General features: G+C 36.4%; 1 protein-coding gene across 1 annotated transcript; it reads right to left on the reverse strand.

Moving 5' to 3' along the window:
• Positions 1-151: 151 nt before the first annotated feature.
• LOC141659544 (uncharacterized) lies at positions 152-23,693 on the reverse strand. Its single transcript, XM_074466500.1, has 6 exons — positions 23,069-23,693; positions 8,569-8,663; positions 5,797-6,534; positions 4,409-4,807; positions 1,306-1,366; positions 152-195 (listed from the first exon to the last, which is right to left on the reverse strand). The coding sequence occupies exons 1-6, from the start codon at positions 23,691-23,693 to the stop codon at positions 152-154; spliced, it is 1,962 nt and encodes a 653-aa protein (XP_074322601.1).

Consider the following 23,693-nt stretch of genomic DNA (forward strand, 5'->3'; position numbering starts at 1 on the left):
TTGAATTAAGTAATGACATGGTGATTATTACAACTAAGCATTCACGAAGGAAGTATATAGACTTGCAACAATTATAAGTATAAGGAGGTAGTAACTTTCCAACAATTATAAGCATAAGAAAGTAGAAACTTGCCTTCCAATAGTTCTAAGATTATTCGATCTTGACGACATGAGTCTTCCCCTTCGCTTCGGAACCTACACATTATATTAACTTCATTACTATTCACCATTTACACCTCATACACCTATAAACTCCTAGACTCACTATTACCTTTATCATAACTATTATTACACAAGAACTTATAAATATAAGAATACACATAGCTTAATAGCATGCAATTCAAGTAATCCACATAGTCACATATTCACATAACGGCATGACATATACTATTAATTATTTATACTATAATATCACCTAAATACCTAAACACATAAGCAAGTAACACATCAGAACTATTATTGACCTCAACTTAACCCTAAAGATGATGTGCAACACTCGGACTCTTCACCTCTAAGTCCCAAATACAACGAATACCACTAAAGCTTCCTAATGCCACTTGAAAGGTGCTCTCAGGTTTCTTGGTGAAAAAGGGGTATCTCCACCTTGGGCCTTCAATCCAATTCACTTCCTACAGGTTGTTAAGACTCTAAACTAACTCCTAAATTTGGTGAGACTCAGGGGCCTCACTCCTATAGGCTTACAAAAATCAATACTCACATTTAGGTTTCCTGCTAGCACCAGTTTGCACTACCCGCGCTCCTTGGCAGGAATCTTGACTTCTACATGGGGCCTTCTAACAAAACCAATTCCCATGGATTCCTAAGACCCAAAGCTATCTCTAAACCTTTGTTTCAGGCCAAGGCCTTATCTCGGCCTCTCTAGGCCTTTGCCTAAAGTGGACACTATCCAGCCTCCGTCGAAAACACTCTCCTCTGTTTTTACTCACGTAAAACTCACATAACACTCACTTTTCTCACTCAATTTTTAATTCTAATGGTTTTTTAAGATTCCTAAAGATGTATTACACTTATTTAAGCCAAGGTCCCGTGAAGTCCTAGCCTATGGCATGGTTAAAGTCGACCAAAGTTCAAGCTTACGCAATTCTGCCCTGTTCTGAGTTACGCTCGGAAATGTGTGTGTGCACTTACCTAATTGCAAGTTTTTCAATGAATCAAAGCCACTGGACTCAAGTAAAACTCAATTCCAAACTCCAGTAAACTCAGGCCTATCAAGGCCCTACCAAAACTCATCTAAAACAGCCTATACTTATGGTAAAAAGTTCTGCTACAATGTGCCTAGTGTACCTCCTTCCACCTTAACTCCCATATCAACACCAAAACCAACATGCAAGCCCACAAATATATCCTACATTGTACACAAACCTATTAACTATCATTCTATGAAAAAATACGAGCATAAACCTAGCCATATGAGTCATTTACCGAAGCAAAACAGAGAGCATAGCAGAACAGATTTTACTTATGCAATTTTAAGCAAATATTCGAACAAAAAACACATGGTATCAACTTGATGGCTATAAAATTTTATCATGACTTATCAAGGCACATAGAATACTAAAATTTTAGAGCAAGAACTGTGGCATGCATTGCACAAAAACTCAAATTTAAGTCACATAGTACATTTATCCGAAATACTACTTATTCTACAACATGGAAGTATAAACTTCAACTTTTTGACGTAAAAATCATGATATGCAAGGATGGAAACTTGGTAAAATACATCTAATGAGATCATAAGTTCTTTTAAAAGTCACATGCAAATTCTCTTTCTTCTTGAAAACAAACAAAACTTTCACACAAACAACAAAAATCCATTCGGCTCTTTGGGTGTCATTGCTGAATGCTTGAGACCAAGATTATGGCTTGAAAATGGAAGCGAAACACTTCATCAAGACCATATCTTGCTCAAGTTTTATGAGCCACATTGGGTTCAACTCTAGATTCACAAGAATCAAAGTTAAACCCTTGGCTTCAGCCACTTGCAACTAAGAAACTAACCTTAAATGAAGATGTAACTCTAGGTGTAAATGTCCCTTGCTTAGATGAGTTGAAAGGTGTTAAGAAAATGAAGAAATGAGGAAGAAAAAATGAGAGGGGTGGGCAGGGTTTAGGTTCGGCCGAGAGAGGGTAGGGAGGAGAGAGAGAGTAGAGTGATGTGTTGGTGGAAAAGAAAATGATGTGAAAATGAGTGTTTTACTTAGTTTTTATCACACCAAATGGTAGTAGAGTTTAAGTTTAGAATTTTATCCTTCATCCACTAATAACAAGCTTTTACATGCAAGGTTTTATTGGTCATTTATTTGGTCAAATGGAGTTGTTGGAGGGTGAAAGGACGGTCTTACCCTTGATCTCTATTTAGGTGGAAGTTGCATGCAAGGGCACACTTGTAATTCAATAATTATTAAAGGTATAATTAAAAAGAATGTGTTTTAGTAATTAGAATATAAATCCATAAACCACAAAATTAATACATAAATTTTATGAGATTTTAGAAGTTTAATAAAATTATTTTCAAAAATTTCGAACCAAAATTTTATATTAAAAGAATATTTCTAACATTATCCCGTTAATAAATAATTCATGTAAAATATAATTTAACACATTAAAAATCACACAATCAATTGCAAATAAATTTACTCTACATCCACAATATTATAATATAATTTAGCGCCTAATCGCAACTTATTCAAATATCACTAAATCGCGAGAATCACAATTATTACTTAATCGCGTAGTCGCAACTATACAAATAATATCAAATTGCACTACTTATTTAATCGCGTAACGAAAATCTTACTCTCGTACGAAAGCTATAGGCTTAAAAATATTCCAGCAACATTCGCAATGCCATCCAACAAAATTATACACAATATATAATGAGTCCGCATAATTACCATTATATCATAGAATATTTATGAATATATACATCGCACTTATAAAATAGTTCAAATATTTACTGGTTGTCACATCCTCTCCCCCTTATAGGATTCTGTCCTCAGAATCTAGGAGAATAGTTGAGGATACCAATTCCGCATTTCAGATTCTAGCTCCCAAGTTGCTTCTTCGAATTTAGGATTCCTCCACAATACTTTCACCAAACTTATTGATATATTTCTAAGAATTCACTCTTGTCGATCCAGTATCTGCACGGGTTGCTCTTCATATGATAAATCGGCTTGAATTTCTACTGGTTAAATCTCTATCACATGATTGGCGTCCGAATCATACTTCTTTAGCAATGAGACATGAAATACATTATGCACGTGCTGATATTGTGGCGGCAAGGCTAGCTCATAAGCAACTTTCCCTACTTGGTTCAAGATTTTAAAAGGTCCAATGTATCTTGGAGTTAATTTCCCTCTCTTACCAAATCGGGTCAAACCCTTCCACGGTGATACTTTTAGCAGTACAAATTCCCCAATTTCGAATTTCACATCCTTCCGGGCGGGGTCCACGTATTTCTTTTGTCTATCCTAAACAGCAATGAGTCTCTTCTTGATCACAGTGATGGTGTCCTTCATTTGTGAATCAATTCAGGTCCAAAAATCTTTCCTTCCCCAACTTTATCCCAACTCGTCGGTGTTCTACACTTTTACCCATATAAAGCTTTGTATGGTGGCATGCCAATACTTGAATGATAACTATTGTTATATGAGAATTCTACGAGTGGTAGATGATCATCCCAACTTCCTGAAAAATCAATTGCACAGCTTCGCAACATATCTTCCATGGTTTGGATTGTTCGTTCGCTTTGGCCATCGGTTTGTGGATGGTATGCCGTACTCATGTTTAATTTCGTTCCGAGATTTTCTTAAAATTGCCTCCAGAACCTCGAATTGAATTGCGGGTCTCGATCCAAAACTATCGATATAGGTACACCATGGCGTAACACGATTTCACGTACATACATATGAACTTGTCTGTCTAACGAAGACTTCTCATTAATTGGAAGAAAATGAACCGACTTCGTAAGGCGGTCTATTATCACCCAAATTACGTCGTGTCCAGAACGTGTTCACGGTAAACCCACTACAAAATCCATGGAAATATTTTCCCACTTCCATTCTGGAACCTTCAATGGTTGAATCAAACCACTTGGTTTCTAATGTTCTGCTTTCACTCTTTGGCATGTGTCGTATTTTGAAACCCATTCTGTAATTTCTCTTTTCATGTTCAGCCACCAAAAGCTCTTCTTCAAATCATGGTACATTTTGGTACTTCCCGGCTGAATAAAAAATCTTGAGTTGTGTGCTTCTTGCAAAATATCCTTCTTCAATTCAGTCACATTTGGGATCCAAATTCTTGTCGAAAATCTCAACACACCTTGTTCGTCTTTTTGTGTATATATCTCTTATCCTGTCAATTGATTATTCTCTTGAGTCATTACTTCATCTTGGCATTTCTTTATCTTCTCTAGTAATGTATGTTGAAAAGTAATGGCATAACACATTTCTTCCGCTCCTCCATGTTCACAAAGCTCTAATTGAAAATGTTCAACTTCATCAGATATTTCCTTCGGCATTGTTATCATACTTAGCTTTTCCTTTCTACTCAAAGCGTCTGCTACCACGTTAGCCTTTGCCGGATGATATTGTATCAAACAATCATAGTCTTTGATCAATTCCAACCATCGGCGCTGTCTTATATTTAGCTCCTTCTGAGTAAAGAGGTACTTCAGACTTTTGTGATCCGTGTATATCTCACACTTCTCCCCATATAAGTAGTGTCTCCATAGTTTCAAAGCAAATACTATTGCAGCTAATTCTAACTCATGAGTCGAGTACTTCTGTTAATGCGGTTTAAGTTGTCTTGAAGCATATACTATTACCTTCCCGTGTTGCATCAATACGCATCCAAGTCCTTTATAAGAGGCATCACTGTATATCACAAAATCTCCCTTATCATCTGGTAATGCTAAAACCGGATCATTTACCAATCTTTTCTTTAATTCTTGAAAACTATTTTCACACTTCTCCGTCCATTCAAACTTCTCATTCTTCCTTGTCAATTTAGTCAGCAGTACATCAATCTTCAAAAAATCTTTTACAAATCTTCTGTAGTATCCCGCTAGTCCCATAAAACTTCTCACTTCTGTTGGCGTCTTCGGTCTCTCCCAATTCATCAACGCCTCAATCTTTTCAAGATCTACCCTAATTCCTTCACTTCCAACAATGTGTCCTAGAAATCTTACTTTAGTTAACCAAAACTCACATTTCGAGAACTTGGCATACAATATCTCCTTTCACAATACTTCCAAAGCTAATCTTAGATGTTCCGCATGATCAGCTTCTGTCTTTGAGTATACTAAAATGTCATCGATGAAAACTATGACAAACTTGTCCAAGTACTCCTTGAATACATGATTCATTAAATCCATGAACGCGGTTGGTGCATTCGTCAACCCAAAAGTCATAACGAGAAATTCGTAATGTTCATATCTTGTTCGAAAAGCTATTTTCGTATCTCTTCAAAGTTAATCTTCAATTGGTGGTATCCCGATCGCAGATCAATCTTTGAAAAATAAGAGGCTCCTTTGAGTTGGTCAAACAGATCGTCAATCCTAGGCAAAGGGTATCTATTCTTAATCGTCAACTTGTTCAATTCTCGATAATCTATACAAAGTCTCATGCTTCCGTCCTTTTTCTTCACAAACAAAAGTGGCGTGCCCCACGGTGAAACACTTGGTGTTATAAATCCCTTGTCTAGTAATTCTTGTATTTTCTTTGCTAATTCCTTCATCTAAGTTGGTGCCATCCTATATGGAGCTTTCGATACAGGCTCGGTGCCGGGTGCAAGATCTATTGTAAACTCAATTTTTCTGTCCGGGGGTAAGCCAGGAAGCTCTTCAGGAAAAACGTCTAGGAAATATCTCACTACTGGAATGTCTTTTGGATTAGAAACTTCTCTACTCTTATCAACTACATGCGTCAAATACGCTTCGCATCCTTTCCGAATTAACTTCTTTGCTTGCATCGAGGTGAGAAATGTCTGAGTTTGCCTTTGGCCCTTGAATGTCACTTTCTTACCTTGCGGTGAACTTAATACTATTCTTTTATCCTTATAGTCTATTTGAGCGCTGAAACTTGCTAGCCAATCCATCCCTAAGATCATGTCAAATTCGCCTAATTGGAAAGGAATAAGGTTCGTAGGAAAAATGTGTCCAGCTATCTCTATTGCACAATGAGGGCATATATAATTTACAGATACTCTATCTTGATTAGCTAAGATAACGGATAAAGGTTCATGCATCAATTGAGTTTCACAATTCAACTTATCAACAAAAGACTTCGAAATAAATGATCTGGTGACTCCCGAATCAATCAGTACTTTAGCACTAGTGGCATTCACAGAAAGCGTACCTAACACCACATCGGAACTTTGAATTGCATCATTCATGTTCATATTGAAAGTTCTCGCTTGAGCTGGATAAGTCAAAGCTGGATGATTTGAAGATGATGCTATCTGAGGTTGATTGAAAGACATGGGGAATGATGAGGCTGGCATAGGAGCTGCCTGATTCACAGGGTAGGGTACAGTGGTCATTTGCAGCAATTGATTGTTACCCACTCCTTTGCACTCTCATTACACATGTCCTACTTTCCCACACTTATAACACGTGATGTTGGCCTTCTGATTCTTACATTCATGAGCATAATGGCCTTTTGTATGACACTTGAAACAAACTACATTCGCCTTATTGCAGATTCCCGTATGTCGCCTATTACAAATCTTACATTCTGGAACTGATCCTTATGGGGTTTTCTGTCCACTAGTTAATTAAGATCTTGTTTCTTATGATTTATTCCCAAATTCTCTCTTTTTGAAGTTCCCGAGTCCACTCTACGGTTTAAACCTTTGATTAGTTCTCTGATTTTGACCCTTGTTGTGACGGCCTCAACCCCGGGGTCAGGAGTTGACGTCACCAACAACAATAATAATTAACATAATATAATCCAAACCATTAATTATACATAACCACGACCCCTTTACCAAGACCTTTTCCAGGTTTAAATATGATTTAGGTTACAACTATTATAAAACCAACTTACAAAAAACCATCTTGACGCAACTAACTTAATACAGCAACTCAATAGACCATCGTTGGTCCAACACAACTACCTCAGAGGAGCCTGACACGAAAGAAACTGGAACCCTGCCCTGACTATCGCGAAGAATCTCCTAGGCATCCGCAATACATATATAAAACATTCTGCAGGGGTGAGCAATCAATTGCTCAGCAGTACCACTATATGAATAACAAGCAAAACGATTCATGATAAAACAGTTATAGGAACAGAATTCATAACTTGTTAGAAAGCAAGTAAAAGTCAGATATAAAAGTGGATGACAGCTGATTAGTCTATCCCACCACAATTTGTTTCGGAACTCAGAGACTAGCTAGGTCTCTGTCATGCTGGACTAAGCGGCCTACCAGTGCGCGCATCTGACTTGGCCTCTTACGCAACCATGCTGGGCCGTTACCTAATAACGGGCCTCTTACGCCACTGACCATCCAATATCTGATTTATTTTTATCCAGTTTCCAAAATCATTTACACCTATCTCTTTTTGAATGATTACATCACACAATCCCTTTTTAATTTTAATCACAATCTAGAGATAGGCATTTTCAGAAGTTACGTTTTCTCCAAAACATCGTTTAGTAAAACATATTTAAATATGGGGAATACGTAACTTAAAACGTTCTGTTCCAGTACATAATTTATATTAACAAATATTCATATATACTGAATTGTAAAAGAGTAGTTCAGGGGTACTTGCCTTGTAGAGCTTTACAACTAATATCGATTGATCCTGGACTGACTTGGACGTTCGGCTTTATCAATTAGTTAGCAGACTATCCTGGATCCGACCTCAACGCTCAGGTCCTTCGCTTGGAACCTCGCTGCGCTTGTCGACTGATCACTAGGTTATCTTTAGTTCGATATCAATTCTTGAGTCCTTCGACTAGAACCTACAGAGCCGAAATACTCTATGTTAGACGTCCAGGTATGCTTGACATATCCTCGCTATCAGTTATACCCAAACGATATCAAAACCCGACTCGTAATTATATGTACTATTATCATACACATAACAATTAGGGTTCACACAATTGGAACTCAGTCTGATGATCATATTCGGAAAAATAAGAACACTGGTATTTTAGAAAATAGGGTTGTCGAATTTTAATAATTAATTTTTTTATATATACGTATATATGTTCGACTAGTAATCCCAGTAATCACAGGATGTATCCCCGTATTTTTGAATTTAATTTTCTCAAAAATCGGGTAGCACCTCCTATGTTTACCGGCCTACCCGTCGAAACATAAACGACGTCTCAACAATCCAGCAATCACATTCCAAACCAATCATGCAATCCAAATAATCCCGAGAATAAATATTTATCTACTACTCTATCTCGAAAATTAAAAAAATAGAATTTATAAATTTGATATATATTTATTTTTTAAGAAGATACTGAAAATCATAATTTCTAAATCGTAATGTGAGGGAAGTTAAATTTTCCTGAAGCAAAACACACCCAACACAACAGGCAACAACACGCATAAACACGTGCCGCCACCCTCACCGGAAAACGGTGAGGGGCGGCGACATGCACAACACCAGCAACACAGACTGAAATATACACATACATATACACATAAATGTACACACGACTGAACAGCGAGAATCGAGCAAAAATAGCCGTACCAGAAACACAGCGAGGACTCACATGAAAAACAGCGACGAAGATGGTAGAGGAACAGAAGAATAGAGGATGAAGGAGAGAAAGGAGGAATCGAATAGAGAAAACAGAGAGATGGTGAGAGATACCCGAACTTCGAATTGATTTTACTATAGATCTTCCATCCACTTCAATCTACAGTGATATGGTTGATAAAACTTGATTCTACTTGTCGCGAGCTTCGATTCGACTACTTACACGCCAAAATCGGAGTTCGATAACACCTTCGAATCACAGTTTAATTAGCAAGAACACTTACTACTTTCTCTGGATAGTTATGAAATTTTATTGGTGAAATGATTATGCGCGAAATAAACCTAACGAAATGGCTATTTATAGAGGAAATTTTGAGAATATTCCTTGGATATGCTTTGGAATTTTCCTTCAATATAGTTTTGGATATAATATTCCCTAAATATGCTTTGGAATATTCCTTGAATATACTTTTGGATAGAATATTCCCTGAATATGTTTTGTACGAAGATAATGTTATCGAAAAGGGTTATCGTATCGAAAATTTTGTGTCGGGCCGCGCACGGGTCAAACCGTAATCCGGATCGAAAAAGTCAAAACATGGAAAATGTCCGGAATTACCAGATTAGGTTAGGAAGGAGGTTTCGGAAGAGTTTCGGGTTGTAAAAACGCAAAAACGGTTGAGGTTGGACGATTCTCGGCTTTAGAAAATGATTTTGAAATTATTTAGAAAATAATTAATAAATTCATAAATCAATATAAAATCATATAACACTCCAAAAATTACCAGAAAAATACCTTAATTATCTATATTTTATTCTGTACATAATAAAATTAACATACTTATACTTTACCACCTATAACAACACCTATCATCAGATAATTCACCAAAAATCAAAATATAATCACATAATAATTATTTATATAAAATAATAATAATAATAATAATAATAATAATTACACAAATAATCCTCGAACACCAATAATCACCTATGATTAATAACAAAATAATATCCAGCTGACTGAACCCATACAAATATTTTATTTATTTAATAATTCCACAATTACACATTTAAATAATACAAAAATACACGAGTCGTTATATCCTTCCTCCCTTAAAAAGATTCTTTCCTCAGAATCGAATCTAACTAAATAAGTGAGTATATTTGTCAAGCATATCTGACTCTAACTCTTAAGTAGATCCTCGTGCTCGGGAATTCTTCCAAACATACTGATCACTATAGGAATAAACTTATTTCTGAGGTCTCGTTTTCTATGATCTAGTATCTAGATTGGGTCATACATCTTGCTCTAATTAAATAAAGAATACCTTAGCTTGCTACAAAGACCCAAAACACACTAGGAGTGTGTTGCCGCTATGTCAACAACGCTAACTCATAGACAACTTATTTACTTTTCTTAATATCTCACACAATCCTGAATTTCTAGGGCTTAGCTTACTTTTATGCTCAAATCTTAATATTCCTTTTTAAGATAAAACTTTCAGCGATATCAATGTTCCAACTTTTATCTCTATATCCTTCCAACACGAATCCGCATTCTCCCTTGGTATACCATGAGTTACTTTTAACCTTTCCCAATCAATATTCCGTATTCATAATCTAGTGAACTGGTTCAGGATCCGAAGATTCCTTTAACTCTTCAATCAATTTAGACTGAGGATGAACTTCATATAGAGGCTTCCTTTTTCACCTTCGATTGTTCAAACTTCAACCCTCACTCTTTACGATTCCTTTGTTAACTCCTCAGGGATCTTAATCACATATACTAGTCTTACTTGAGTGATCGCTAATAGGATACCGTAATCTTTTGGTAATCTCAATCATAATTCATACCTTGAAATCGTAACATACAGCTGCTCCTTTTCCTATCTTCGTAGAGGAATCCTTGGGCGTTCTATATGGATTTTCTAGAGTATAAATAGCTGAGGATGTTATCAATAAATACAATTACACTTATACAAGTACTCCTTATACACTTTGTTCAATGAATCTTCAAATACGACTTATGCATTTGTTAATCCAAATATTACCATCTGAACTTGTAATGTCCATACCTTGCTCTAAACACAATCTTTTGTATGACATCAAGCTTACCTTTAGCTAACGGTGGCCTGATCTTAGGTCAACCTTCACAACCCACTACATCCATTTAATTGAATCATATAAATAATCAATCTTATACAGGGATCACTTATTTCTTTTTATCAACTTCTCCAACTTCTGATAATCAGTACTTAACATCGCACATCCATTCTTCTTTTCTATAAACCACATCAGTTGGTAACACGGATTACACCTTGTCTCATTAGTCTTTTATCTCACAATTCTGAAGTTTCCCCTTAATCGATTACTTGATTCCTATTGGGTCATCCGATACGGCTTTTGACACCAGTTCGATTATCTTATACTCCAAGATTATTCTGGTAAGTCATTCGATAAAACCTTTGGGACCTCACTTGCTATCTGGATTCTTTCCAACTTAGGCGCTTCCTTCTTATTATCGCTTACATGTGCTAGTCACGCCTTATATACCTGCTTATGCCCTTGGATACTCATCATATTGTTAGCTTTCGTAGATATTACTATTCGCTTCTTCTGGTAATCAATCATTGCTCTGGTTCTTTATGAGGGTTTTCAGCAGCTAATCCCTTACTCATATTATAAGTCTTAGCCTTGGCTGTACTAGACGTCAAACCTTTTGATGCACTACCTCCCATGCTATCTCAGGAAGTACTTCTACAATTCTTGGCAACATGCCTCACCTTGCCACAGTTGTAACAAACGACTCCTCGATTTTCCACCTTACATTCTGACGCATAATGTCCCTTCTGACTATACCTAAAACATTCAGTATTTGCCTTACACCTTCCACCATGCCTCTTACTGCATAGCTTACACTCCGATATAGGTGACTTAACCGACTTGGCTTGCTTAGAGCTGGCTGAGATGTTACTAATCCTGTTTAAAGAAATACTTTTCCTTCAAAATTCTTTATTCTTACTCTTTCCACCCTTTTTCTAAGAGTTCTTGCTGGATCCTTCTTGACCTGTTACTTCTTCCATATCATCTATCTTTCACTTCTTATCTTCTCTTTCTCTAGCGGCTAACTTCTGATCAAATTCAATTACCAAGGCGGCCTGAACTACGGAAGGATACGTCTTGAGTTGTAAGGCTACCACTCCACTACGAATTTTAGGCTTCAATCCTTGTTGGAACCTCCTTGCCTTCTGAACTTCAGAACATATATAATCTGGTACAAACCTAGCCAACTCTGTGAACTTAGCCTCATACTCAGCTACACTTCTATCACCTTGCTTTAGTTCTAGAAACTCAATCTCCATTTGATTTCCCACGCAGTCAAGAAAATACTTTTCGAAGAATAACTCAGTAAACCTAGCCCATAGAACAGGGACTTCTCCTTATAACGCTCTGGTTGACTCCCATCAGTAATTCGCTTCATTCTTTAAGAAGTAGCTTGCATAATCAGTCTTAAGATTATCATTTACTTGAACAAGATTGAAAGCTTTCTCCATCTCTTTTAACCATGCTCCAGCCGCTACTGGATTATGTTCACCTTTAAACTCAGGAGGTTTAACACTCTGGAAAGATTTGAAACTAACACTTTGGTTCACTCCCCGCTGTTGCTGCTGCAACAGTAGTTGCTGCTGCTAAACCTGTTGGATTAGCTGCAACTGTTGTTGCTGCTGCTGGCGCAACAAGTCTAGAATTTCATTTATAGCTGGACCCTCCGCAAAACTACTACTATTTTCTTTAGACTGGGTAGCTTCGTTGGGTGGCATCTTCCTGAAATATATAAATGAGTTTATTCAAAACATAACAAAATGTTTGACAGAAGGTATCACCGTTTAAACGGTGCACCTGTATCAGGAAAATGCTGCCCAATCACAGTACCCATATCCTAAATATCAGGGTCCATTTACAAAGAAATCTAGATTAACAGCACTAGCAATCATTGCAATAATGAGTAACAGAATCAACAACAGTTCAGGAAATCTAAAATACAAAGAAACTAAACACCGTAGCACGACTCCTCAATATAACAGCAACTGACCAACTTCCCATCACTACTTAGATACAACATCTAAACTTATCCAACATACCACAAGTCGGCTGAATATATTAGCCACACACTATGTAGAACAAGCCGGTAAATCGAGTCAAACCTAAGGAACACTGACTCTACTTAGCACCATCGTTCATGTTTCAACCAACCCTTCTTCTAAGGATGATTTCTTATCACCCGCATGTAACTCATCAACCATTGATTTACTTTTCCCGAGGCTATAATTCCATCATTAGGTCCCGAACTCTCTCGGTTACCATTATTCTTAAATGGTATCCTGATATAGGACTCTCGTTCTTCTCGATAGTCGCTCTTACTTGCTTTCAATAACGAGGATCATCTAATCACATAAATTCATTATCATAGAATATCCAATAAAATTTCAAACTCAAGAAAATAGAATAAGAAGGAACTAGTGAAGAAGATGTAGGTATGACTGAGGGCAACCATACGAGTACATAAGATGACCAGTCTTAGTACAACATAGTTCATAACACATACTTCGGTGGCGTCCCACCAGATCCTTTTGTCACACAGACAAATGATCAATTCATATGCATTGTTTGTCCCAATCAACCGATAGAATCTCCGAGAAAAGATACAATGTTTAAATAGAGATTTACCAATAAGAAGGGAGAAAATCTGATTTATAATTGAACCAACAGAATCTTAAGTTGCTTACTTTGAATTTGACTCCCTTGGAGATAAATAAGCAACCTATTGGGAAACAGGCATTTATTCTGGAAAACAAAATATGTCTCACGAAATGCATATAAGATTTAGGATATAACAACAGTACTGATCCCCGTACTTCACGGAACTTAGCTGTCATAGCAGCCACCGACTATTATCATATTGTCCGAGCTCACCAAGGTCACACACTCGGTCCAACCACACTCCTTCACACAGACAATGCGATATTTAGAAATAACGTTGGCGTCTTCTCAGCTGACACAACAAGGGCCCGCTCAATGCTGAATCCTCGCAATCAGACTCGTTTTCTCGAGGGAAAAACTAGAAATCTCTATCGAACATTATTAATAATACATATGCGAAGGAAACATACTCTAGGTTAGGGCAGTTCCAGTCAATCCTCAGTAAACATCAGGGTTACGCTTCCGAAACCCTTAATAAAACTCATAGACTTGCTCCTCTGATTGAGTTACTGACTCACATCTATATATAAACCTTCCTATACTCTTTTGACTCTACTCCTAACCTAAATCAGGGACTCAAACTTGTAGCTCTGATACCAACTGTGACGGTCTCAACCCCGGGGTCAGGAGTTGACGTCACCAACAACAATAATAATTAACATAATATAATCCAAACCATTAATTATACATAACCACGACCCCTTTACCAAGACCTTTTCCAGGTTTAAGTATGATTTAGGTTACAACTATTACAAAACCGAGTTACAATAAACCATCCTGACGCAACTAACTTAATACAGCAACTCAATAGACCATCTTTGGTCCAACACAACTACCTCAGAGGAGCCTGACACGGAAGAAACTGGAACCCTGCCCTGACTATCGCGGAAGAATCTCCTAGGCATCTGCAATACATATATAAAACATTCTGCAAGGGTGAGCAATCAATTACTCAGCAGTACCACTATATGAATAACAAGCAAAACGATTCATGATAAAACAGTTATAGGAACAGAATTCATAACTTGTTAGAAAGCAAGTAAAACAGGTATAAACTGGATATCAAGACTAGCATGCTCTGTGAAACAAAATCAATAATTATGTGTTGTGCATAAATACCAGAGTTCAATTTTAGCATGCTATTTCCTTTCCAAAACCACTGTCCATTGCTGGACCCATAAATCATCTGTCCCGTTACGGGGACAATAAACTATTTGTTCCATTACGGGAACCATTACACCAAAGTTAGATATAAAAGTGGATGAATTCTAGGGATAGTTGATCAGTCTATCCCACCACAATTTATTCCGGAACTCAGAGACTGGCTAGGTTTTTGTCATGCTAGACTAAGCGGCATACCAGTGCGCGCATCCGACTTAGCCTCTTACGCAACCATGCCGGGCCGTTACCTAATAACGGGCCTCTTACGCCACTGACCATCCAATATCTGATTAATTTTTATCCAGTTTCCAAAATCATTTACACCTATCTCTTTTTAAACGATTACAGCACACATTCTAAAAATCCCTTTTTAGTTTTAATCATAATCTAGAGATAGGCATTTTCAGAAGTTACTTTTTCCCCAAAATATCGTTTAGTAGAACATATTTAAATACGGGGAATACGTAACTTAAAACGTTCTGTTCGAGTACATAATTTTTATCAACAACTATTCATATATACTGAACTATAAAAGAGTAGTTCATGGGTACTTGCCTTGCAGAGCTTTACAACTAATACCGATTGACCTTGGACTGACTTGGACGCTCGGCTTTATCACTTAGTTAGTAGACTATCCTGGATCCGACCTCAACGCTCAGGTCTTTCGCTTGGAACCTCGCTGCGCTTGTCGACTGATCACTAGGTTATCTTTAGTTCGATATCAATTCTTGAGTCCTTCGACTAGAACCTACAGAGCCAAAATACTCTATGTTAGACGTCCATGTATGCTTGACATATCCTCGCTATCAGTTCTACCCAAACGATATCAAAACCCGACTCGTAATTATATGTACTATTATCATACACATAACAATTAGGGTTCACACAATTGGAACTCAATCTGATGATCATATTCGGAAAAATAAGAACACTAGTATTTCAGAAAATAGGGTTTTCGAATATTTATAAATTAATTTATTTATATATACGTATATACGTTCGACTAGTAATCCCAGTAATCACAGGATGTATCCCCGTATTTTCGAATTTAATTTTCTCAAAAATCGGGCAGCACCACCTTTGTTTACCGGCCTACACATAACGACTCGTGTATTTTTGTATTATTTAAATGTGTAATTGTGGAATTATTAAATAAATAAAATATGTGTATGGGTTCAGTCAGCTGGATATTATTTTGTTATTAATCATAGGTGATTATTGGTGTTCGAGGATTATTTGTGTAATTATTATTATTATTATTATTTTATATAAATAATTATTATGTGATTATATTTTGATTTTTGGTGAATTATCTGATGATTGGTGTTGTTATAGGTGGTAAAGTATAAGTATGTTAATTTTATTATGTACAGAATAAAATATAGATAATTAAGGTTTTTTTCTAGTAATTTTTGGAGTGTTATATGATTTTATATTGATTTATGAATTTATTAATTATTTTCAGAATAATTACAAAATCATTTTCTAAAGCCAGGAATCGTCCAACCTCAACCGGTTTTGCGTTTTTACAACCCGAAACTCTTCCGAAACCTCCTTCCTAACCTAATCTGGTAATTCCGGACATTTTCCGTGTTTTGACTTTTTCGATCCGGATAATGGTTTGACCCGTGCGCGGCCCGAAAAAAAATTTTCGATACAATAACCCTTTTCGATAACATTATCTTCGTACAAAACATATTCAGGGAATATTCTATCCAAAAGTATATTCAAGGAATATTCCGAAGCATATTCAGGGAATATTCTATCCAAAAGTATATTCAAGGAATATTCCAAAACATATTCAGGGAATATTCTATCCAAAAGTATATTCAAGGAATATTCCAAAGCATATCCAAGGAATATTCTCAAAATTTCCTCTATAAATAGCCATTTTGTTAGGTTTATTTCGCGCATAAACATTTTACCAATAAAATTTCATAACTATCCAGAGAAAGTAGTAAGTGTTCTTCATAATTAAACTGTGATTCAAAGGTGTTATTGAACTCCAATTTTGGTGTGCAAGTAGTCGAATCGAAGCTCGTGACAAGTAGAATCAAGTTTTATCAACCATATCACTGTAGATTGAAGTGGATGGAAGATCTATAGTAAAATCAATTCGAAGTTCGGGTATCTCTCACCATCTCTCTATTTTCTCTATTCGATTCTTCCTTTCTCTCCTTCATCCTCTGTTCATCTGTTCCTCTACCATCTTCGTCGTTGTTTTTCATGTGAGTCATCGCTGTGTTTCTGGTACGGCTGTTTTTGCTCGATTCTTGTTGTTCAGTCGTGTGTACATTTATGTGTATATGTATGTGTATATTTCAGTCTGTGTTGCTGGTGTTGTGCGTGTCGCCGCCCCTCACCATTTTCCGATGAGGGTTGTAATGACCCCAATTTTTGGAATTTTTGAAACCCTTATGAATAGTGTTTTGCTGATTATGCTGAATAAGAAAACTTTTCATGCCACACTATGTAGGGGTTCTGTTATTGATATTCTGAGATTTTATTAGTACTCTATATGGTATATAAGTGTATGTAAAGATCGTCAGAATCCAATTCCGAACACTTTGATTTTTTCCGGAAATCCACTAGATACAGAAAGAAGTGAGTATAAGGTAACAGGATAAATAGGATTTAAATTCAAGGATTTTAGGAGGGGATCATAAAAAGGAATATAAAATATTGAGGAAGGTTTAGGGGAACCCAAGTGATAAGATCCCGGATATGATCCCTCAAACAATAAACGAGAACGAAAGTTAAGCGAACCGTATAATAGATCAGCGGTCATTAGGCAAACAATTAGGAATTAATCAAGGAGGTTAGGGATGATGAGGTCATCCAACCAACAAGAAGAGGACAAGTGTGGAGGGTGACATCACATGATGACCAAAGCATGACATAAGGGAAAGAAGTGTGGTTGATTTATAACCACACAATTTTTCATGGTTAAAAATGATTAAAACAAAATAAAGTCAACCAACCAAGGCAAATCAAAACAAATCTCAAAAAAAACACAAAAGCTCTTCCCTTTTCTTCATCAAGCTCTCGGCCAAAATAAACACAGCAACTTCAAACTGTCATATCTCCTTCAATACTCACTCAAATGTTGTGTTCTGTAGCTCGTTGAAAAGGTATTGAGATGACCTACAACTCTTGTTCACAAGTCTCGTCCAAATAAGCATGGTAAGACCCTCATTTTTACAGTTCTTTTAATCGGACTTTTAGAAACTTTAAAGTCTAACTTTGTGTTCTTGATTTCTTTGGAAAGATCAAGCTTGTAGGAGGCTCCATAAGGCTTCCTAGTAACTTTCCACCCTCCAAGAAAGGTAAAAATCTTCACACCCTTTAGTAATAAGTTTGAATGTTGAAGTTTGGAGATGGTTTGGATGGATGAGTAGTAATTTGAATGATAAGCATGATTCGAGCTTAATTGTTAAGTAGTTTAGTTGAATTTGGAGATGTTATAATATATGATTGGATTGAGATCCTTGAGCTTATTATGACTGAAATCAGTAGCATTGATGTGTATCTTGAGTTGTTGTTGATTTGTAGTTGGATTGATATGATTTGGAATGGTAAAAATTTGGGAAATCGTGTAAACATAGCCGTCGTAATGTCTGATTTACTTTAGACAGTTTTTGCTCTTAACATCAGGACCCGAGAACTCCCTGTTAGGTTTTGACCATTGCCATGATTAGATATTTCATGTTACGAGCTTCGTTTTGATATGTGGTTCGTTTGAATCCGATATACGGTTTAGGAGAAACGACCGTTTTAAGTAACGGCATTTCGCGACCGAACCATTACCCCTCGCCTTACTTTGAAACCTTGGTTAATGACCTTAAATGACTAATTGGGGTATGAAACATTTATTTAAAGTGTATAAGGCAGTTGGTAAGGTACTCGCGAAAGAATCGCCTTAAAAACCTTAATGGTTAATTTATTAAAAATGGTGGAGCCGAGGGTACTCGAGCGACTTAAGTGAATCGTTAAGCGCGAAAGCGAACGTTAGGACTCTAAATGGTTAAAGTCTAGTTTCTTAAGCGACCGAGGTTTAATTCTAACTTATGTTGTTGTTCATAGGTTATCGGACCCACTCTAAGCTTAAGTCTATCTGGGAGCACTCAGGAAAGTTTTCTACCCGTATAAACTGTTGTTGTGATGTATATGTGTATATGCATGATCTTGCGATAAATGCATATTTGTTATTAGCAAATTTTTGCGATATATTGTAGCATGTGATATGATATATATGCATGCCTGTTTCATATTCTTGATTTATATATCTGTTGGTTCAATGCTTATTAGTTGCATAATACCTATGCTATAGATAAGCAGTATTTGAGTTTACCCTTAGTATAGGGGATCAAAAGGTGAACATATTTCTAAACCGGGAGTCGATGTTCCCGAGTATATTATATATATATATATATTTATATATATATGGATATAGTTTTCAAAACTATTGATCGAATAAGGTTTATTCGATAACTTTATTTTATTTAATGAATTTTATTTGAATATTCATTCGAGGACTTATGACTCTGTTTATTCTATTTAATGATTATTATTTGAATATTCATTTGAGGATGTATGACTCCGTTTATTTTATTTAATGAATATTATTTATAATATTCATTCGAGGTATTATGACTCCGCTTATTATTTAATAATATTCTTTATTTTATTAAAGAATAATGTTTCGATAATCAAACTTATTTTTGATTATTCAAATAAAGATTATACTTTCGTATAAGTATATCTTTGGTTATTTAATATCCATTTCAAGTATGAGTTTTAAAACTTCTACTTCAATTATTTTTATAAAGATCATTCTTTATGGGAATATTATTTAAATAATAATATTCAGATATTTTCTAAATATATTGGGACTGATTTATTTTAATAAATCAGCAGTACTCCAAACATTCTTAAAAATATTTTCGAGTCTTCAAAATGATTTTTAAAGTTAGAGTGGACCCCAAAACTCATTTTTATATTTAAGATCTTCCTTTCAAAGGGGATTTAAATACTCGCTCAAAACCTGGGGGATCCGGCTCTGTGGTGTATTTTACATTCGCAACGTGGTTGCTGTTTTGAGGAAACAATTTAATTACTTGCCCAACGTCCGGGAAGTAAGTCCATCTAATTGAGTCGGCATAAGCGACAGGCCGGGGTACGGTCTATCAAAGTGTAAGTGGCTGGGTGGCAGTCCATCAATGCGTAAGAGGCCGGGTGGCGGTCCAGCACAAGGTCCTTATGTGGCCAGGGTGATGACCGGTGGGGGATTCATCCATCTACTAGTAGAAAAGGTTACTTATTGGTATCTTTGCCTGATCAGCAAGATATCAGGTTTATGCCAAAATTCTTTTCTTTCCAAAATTCATTGGATATTGCAACTCTGTTTATAATTTACATAACAGAGGTTTTCAAGGAGTGTATGAAATGTATATATATATATAGGTGTATATATATATCGAGACTTAATGGAGTATCTCGTAACTTCATTATTTATAATGATATTTCAAAGATTGAATCTATTCAAGTCTTATCTTGTAGTCTCATCTGGGTGATGAACTTTGAAACTGATTATAACTTGAATGGTGGTAGTTCAAGTAGTATTCGGATATAAGTATATTGGAGTATCTTGTAACTTCATCTTTTAAACTTATATCTAGTAAATGATTATCTTATGCATGACAAAGATTTTTAGAAAAACGTTGAGACAAGGTTAGATATATGAGATCACCTTGCAACAATATTTTTATACAGTTATAAACTGGAACTCTGTGTATATTATGCATGGAAGAGGACTTCCAAGATTTTGAAAAGTATATATACATATATACTGAATATTTTGCGACTTCATCGCATTAAGATATCAACTTGGTTCATTTCTTTTGACCAAGACTTCATGAGTACTATGAGAAGGCTCATATATTGTTAATCATTATACATATTATTTTGGTGGGCTTGCTGCTCACCCTTGCTTTCTTCTTTCATCACACAACATCAGATAGACAAGATGAACAGGACCAAGCTCCCAATTCGCGAGCGGATAGGAAACGTTCCGCAGTTTCCTATAGGCGTTGATGTCGCTGTAGCTGAGGTAGGAGCTACCAATAGGCTAGGCTTCAACTTTTGATGTACCAGATTTATGTATATTTATGAATTGTAATAATGGCAAAGAAAATGTAAATTTATTCAGAAAACCTTTTAAGGTGTATTGCCAGATAATTGGGGAATAAAATGACTTGTGATTATTTTTGGATGTTCATCTCTGAGACTATAACGTGTGGTGTGTGTGTTTATTGTGGGGTCACAGTACAGAGTAGTTGATTAATTATTAAGATTGGGTGTTTTTAAGGGAAATGGAACTCGTGACAACCCGGATCCCCGACGCCGGATTTGGGGGTGTTACAAGGGTGGCGGCACGTGTTTATGCGTGTTGTTGCCTGTTGTGTTGGGTGTGTTTTGCTTCGGGAATATTTAACTTCCCTCACGTTACGATTTAAAAATTCTGATTTTGAGTATCTTTTTGAAAAAATAAATATATATCAAATTTATAAATTCTATTTTTTTAATTTTCGAGATAGAGTAGTAGTTAAATATTTATTCTCGGAATTATTTGGATTGCATGATTGGTTTAGAATGTGATTGCTGGATTGTTGAGACGTCGATTATGTTTCAACGGGTAGGCCGGTAAACATAGGAGGTGTTGCCCGATTATTGAGAAAATTAAATTCAAAAATACGGGGATACATCCTGTGATTACTGGGATTACTAGTCAAACGTATATACGTATATATAAATAAATAAATTTTTAAATATTCGATAACCCTATTTTCTGAAATACCAGTGTTCTTATTTTTCCGAATATGATCATCAGACTGAGTTCCAATTATGTGAACCCTAATTGTTATGTGTATGATAATAGTACATATAATTACGAGTCGGGTTTTAATATCGTTTGGGTAGAACTGATAGCGAGGATATGTCAAGCATACCTGGATGTCTAACATAGTGTATTTCGGCTCTGTAGGTTCTACTCGAAGGACTCAAGAATTGATATCGAACTAAAGATAACCTAGTGATCAGTCGACAAGTGCAGCGAGGTTCCAAGCGAAGGACCTGAGTGTTGAGGTCGGATCCAGGATAGTCTGCTAACTAAGTGATAAAGCCGAGCATCCAAGTCAGTCCAAGGTGAATCGGTATTAGTTGTAAAGCTCTGCAAGGCAAGTACCCCTGAACTACTCTTTTATAGTTCAGTATATATGAATAGTTGTTGATTTAAATTATGTACTGGAACAGAACGTTTTAAGGTACGTATTCCCCGTATTTAAATATGTTTTACTAAACGATGTTTTGGGGAAAAAGTAACTTCTGAAAATGCCTATCTCTAGATTGTGATTAAAATTAAAAAGGGATTTTTAGAATGTGTGTTGTAATCGTTTAAAAAGAGATAGGTGTAAATGATTTTGGAAACTGGATAAAAATGAATCAGATATTGGATGGTTAGTGGCGTAAGAGGCCCGTTATTAGGTAACGGCCCAACATGGTTGCGTAAGAGGCTAAGTTGGATGCGCGCACTGGTAGGCCGCTTAGTCCAGCATGACAGAGACCTAGCTAGTCTCTGAGTTCCGGAACAAATTGTGGTGGGATAGACTGATTAACTGTCCCTAGAATTCATCCACTTTTATATCCGACTTTGGTGTAATGGTTCCCGTAACGGAATAAATAGTTTATGGTCCCCGTAACGGGACATATGATTTATGGGTCCAGCAATGGATAATGGTTTTGGAAAGGAAATAACATGCTAAAATTGAACTCTGGTATATATGCACAACACACAATTGTTGATTTTGTTTCACAGAGCATGCTAGTCTTGATATCCAGTTTATACCTGTTTTACTTACTTTCTAACAAGTTATGAATTCTGTTCCTATAACTGTTTTATCATGAATCGTTTTGCTTGTTATTCATATAGTGGTACTACTGAGCAATTGATTGCTCACCCTTGCAGAATGTTTTATATATGTATTGCAGATGCCTAGGAGATTCTTCACGATAGTCAAGGCAGGGTTCCAGTTTCTTTCGTGTCAGGCTCCTCTGAGGTAGTTGTGTTGGACCAAAGGTGGTCTATTGAGTTGCTGTATTAAGTTAGTTGCGTTAGGATGGTTTGTTGTAAGTCGGTTTTGTAATAGTTGTAACCTAAATCATACTTAAACCTGGAAAAGGTCTTGGTAAAGGGGTCGTGGTTATGTATAATTAATGGTTTGGATTATATTATGCTAATTATTATTGTTGTTGGTGACGTCAACTCCTGATCCCGGGGTTGAGGCCGTCACACTTGTAACTTGAGCCTTCTTCTCCCGTTTCAAATCTCCTTTTCTTGTTGCCTTTCTCCTTTTGATTTTGCTCACTCTCGCCTTCGATTACCATCGCCTTCTGAACCACTTCAGGATAAGTAGTCAACTCAAAAGCTGCCACATGACTCCTTATCCAAGGCTTTAATCCCTGTTGGAACCTTTTTGCCCTTTTTTCTTCAGAATCAACATACTCTCCCATAAACCTAGAGAGTTCCGTAAACTTCTTCTCATATTCTCCAGCTGTCATATTGTCTTGCTTGAACTCAAAAAATGTCATCTCCATTTGTGTTTGCATATAGCGAGGAAAATACTTATCCCAGAACATTCTCTTGAACCTATCCCAAGTAATAACTTCAGCAGCTTCTAAAGCTTTTGCTGTCTCCCACCAATAGTTTGACTCGCCTTTAAGAAAATAAGTGGCATACTCCATCTTCTGATTATCTCCAATATTTGTTAAGGCAAAAGCCTTTTCCATCTCCTTGATCCAAGCATGAGCCTCTATTGGGTCTTGAGTTCCTCTAAATTCTGGGGGTTTTACAGATTGCAATGTTTTGAAAGTAGTGAAGTTTGTTGGGGGTGGTTGAGGTGGTTGCATTTGTCGAAGAAGTTGCTGCTGTTGGGCTATAGTAGAACTTTGTTGGCGCACCAATTCCAT

Source organism: Apium graveolens, chromosome 1 (genome assembly GCF_009905375.1).
Source record: "Apium graveolens cultivar Ventura chromosome 1, ASM990537v1, whole genome shotgun sequence".
NCBI lineage: Eukaryota > Viridiplantae > Streptophyta > Magnoliopsida > Apiales > Apiaceae > Apium > Apium graveolens.

Coding starts and splice junctions, on each gene's coding strand:
- LOC141659544 (XM_074466500.1), bottom strand. CDS start 23,693: ATGGAATTGGTGCGCCAACAAAGTTCTACTATAGCCCAACAGCAGCAA. Junction 1,367..4,408: donor TAAAGAAATGCCAAGATGAA/GTAATGACTCAA, acceptor TGTACAATGTAG/GATATATTTGTGGGCTTGCA. Junction 196..1,305: donor GGGAGTTAAGGTGGAAGGAG/GTACACTAGGCA, acceptor TATAATGTGTAG/GTTCCGAAGCGAAGGGGAAG.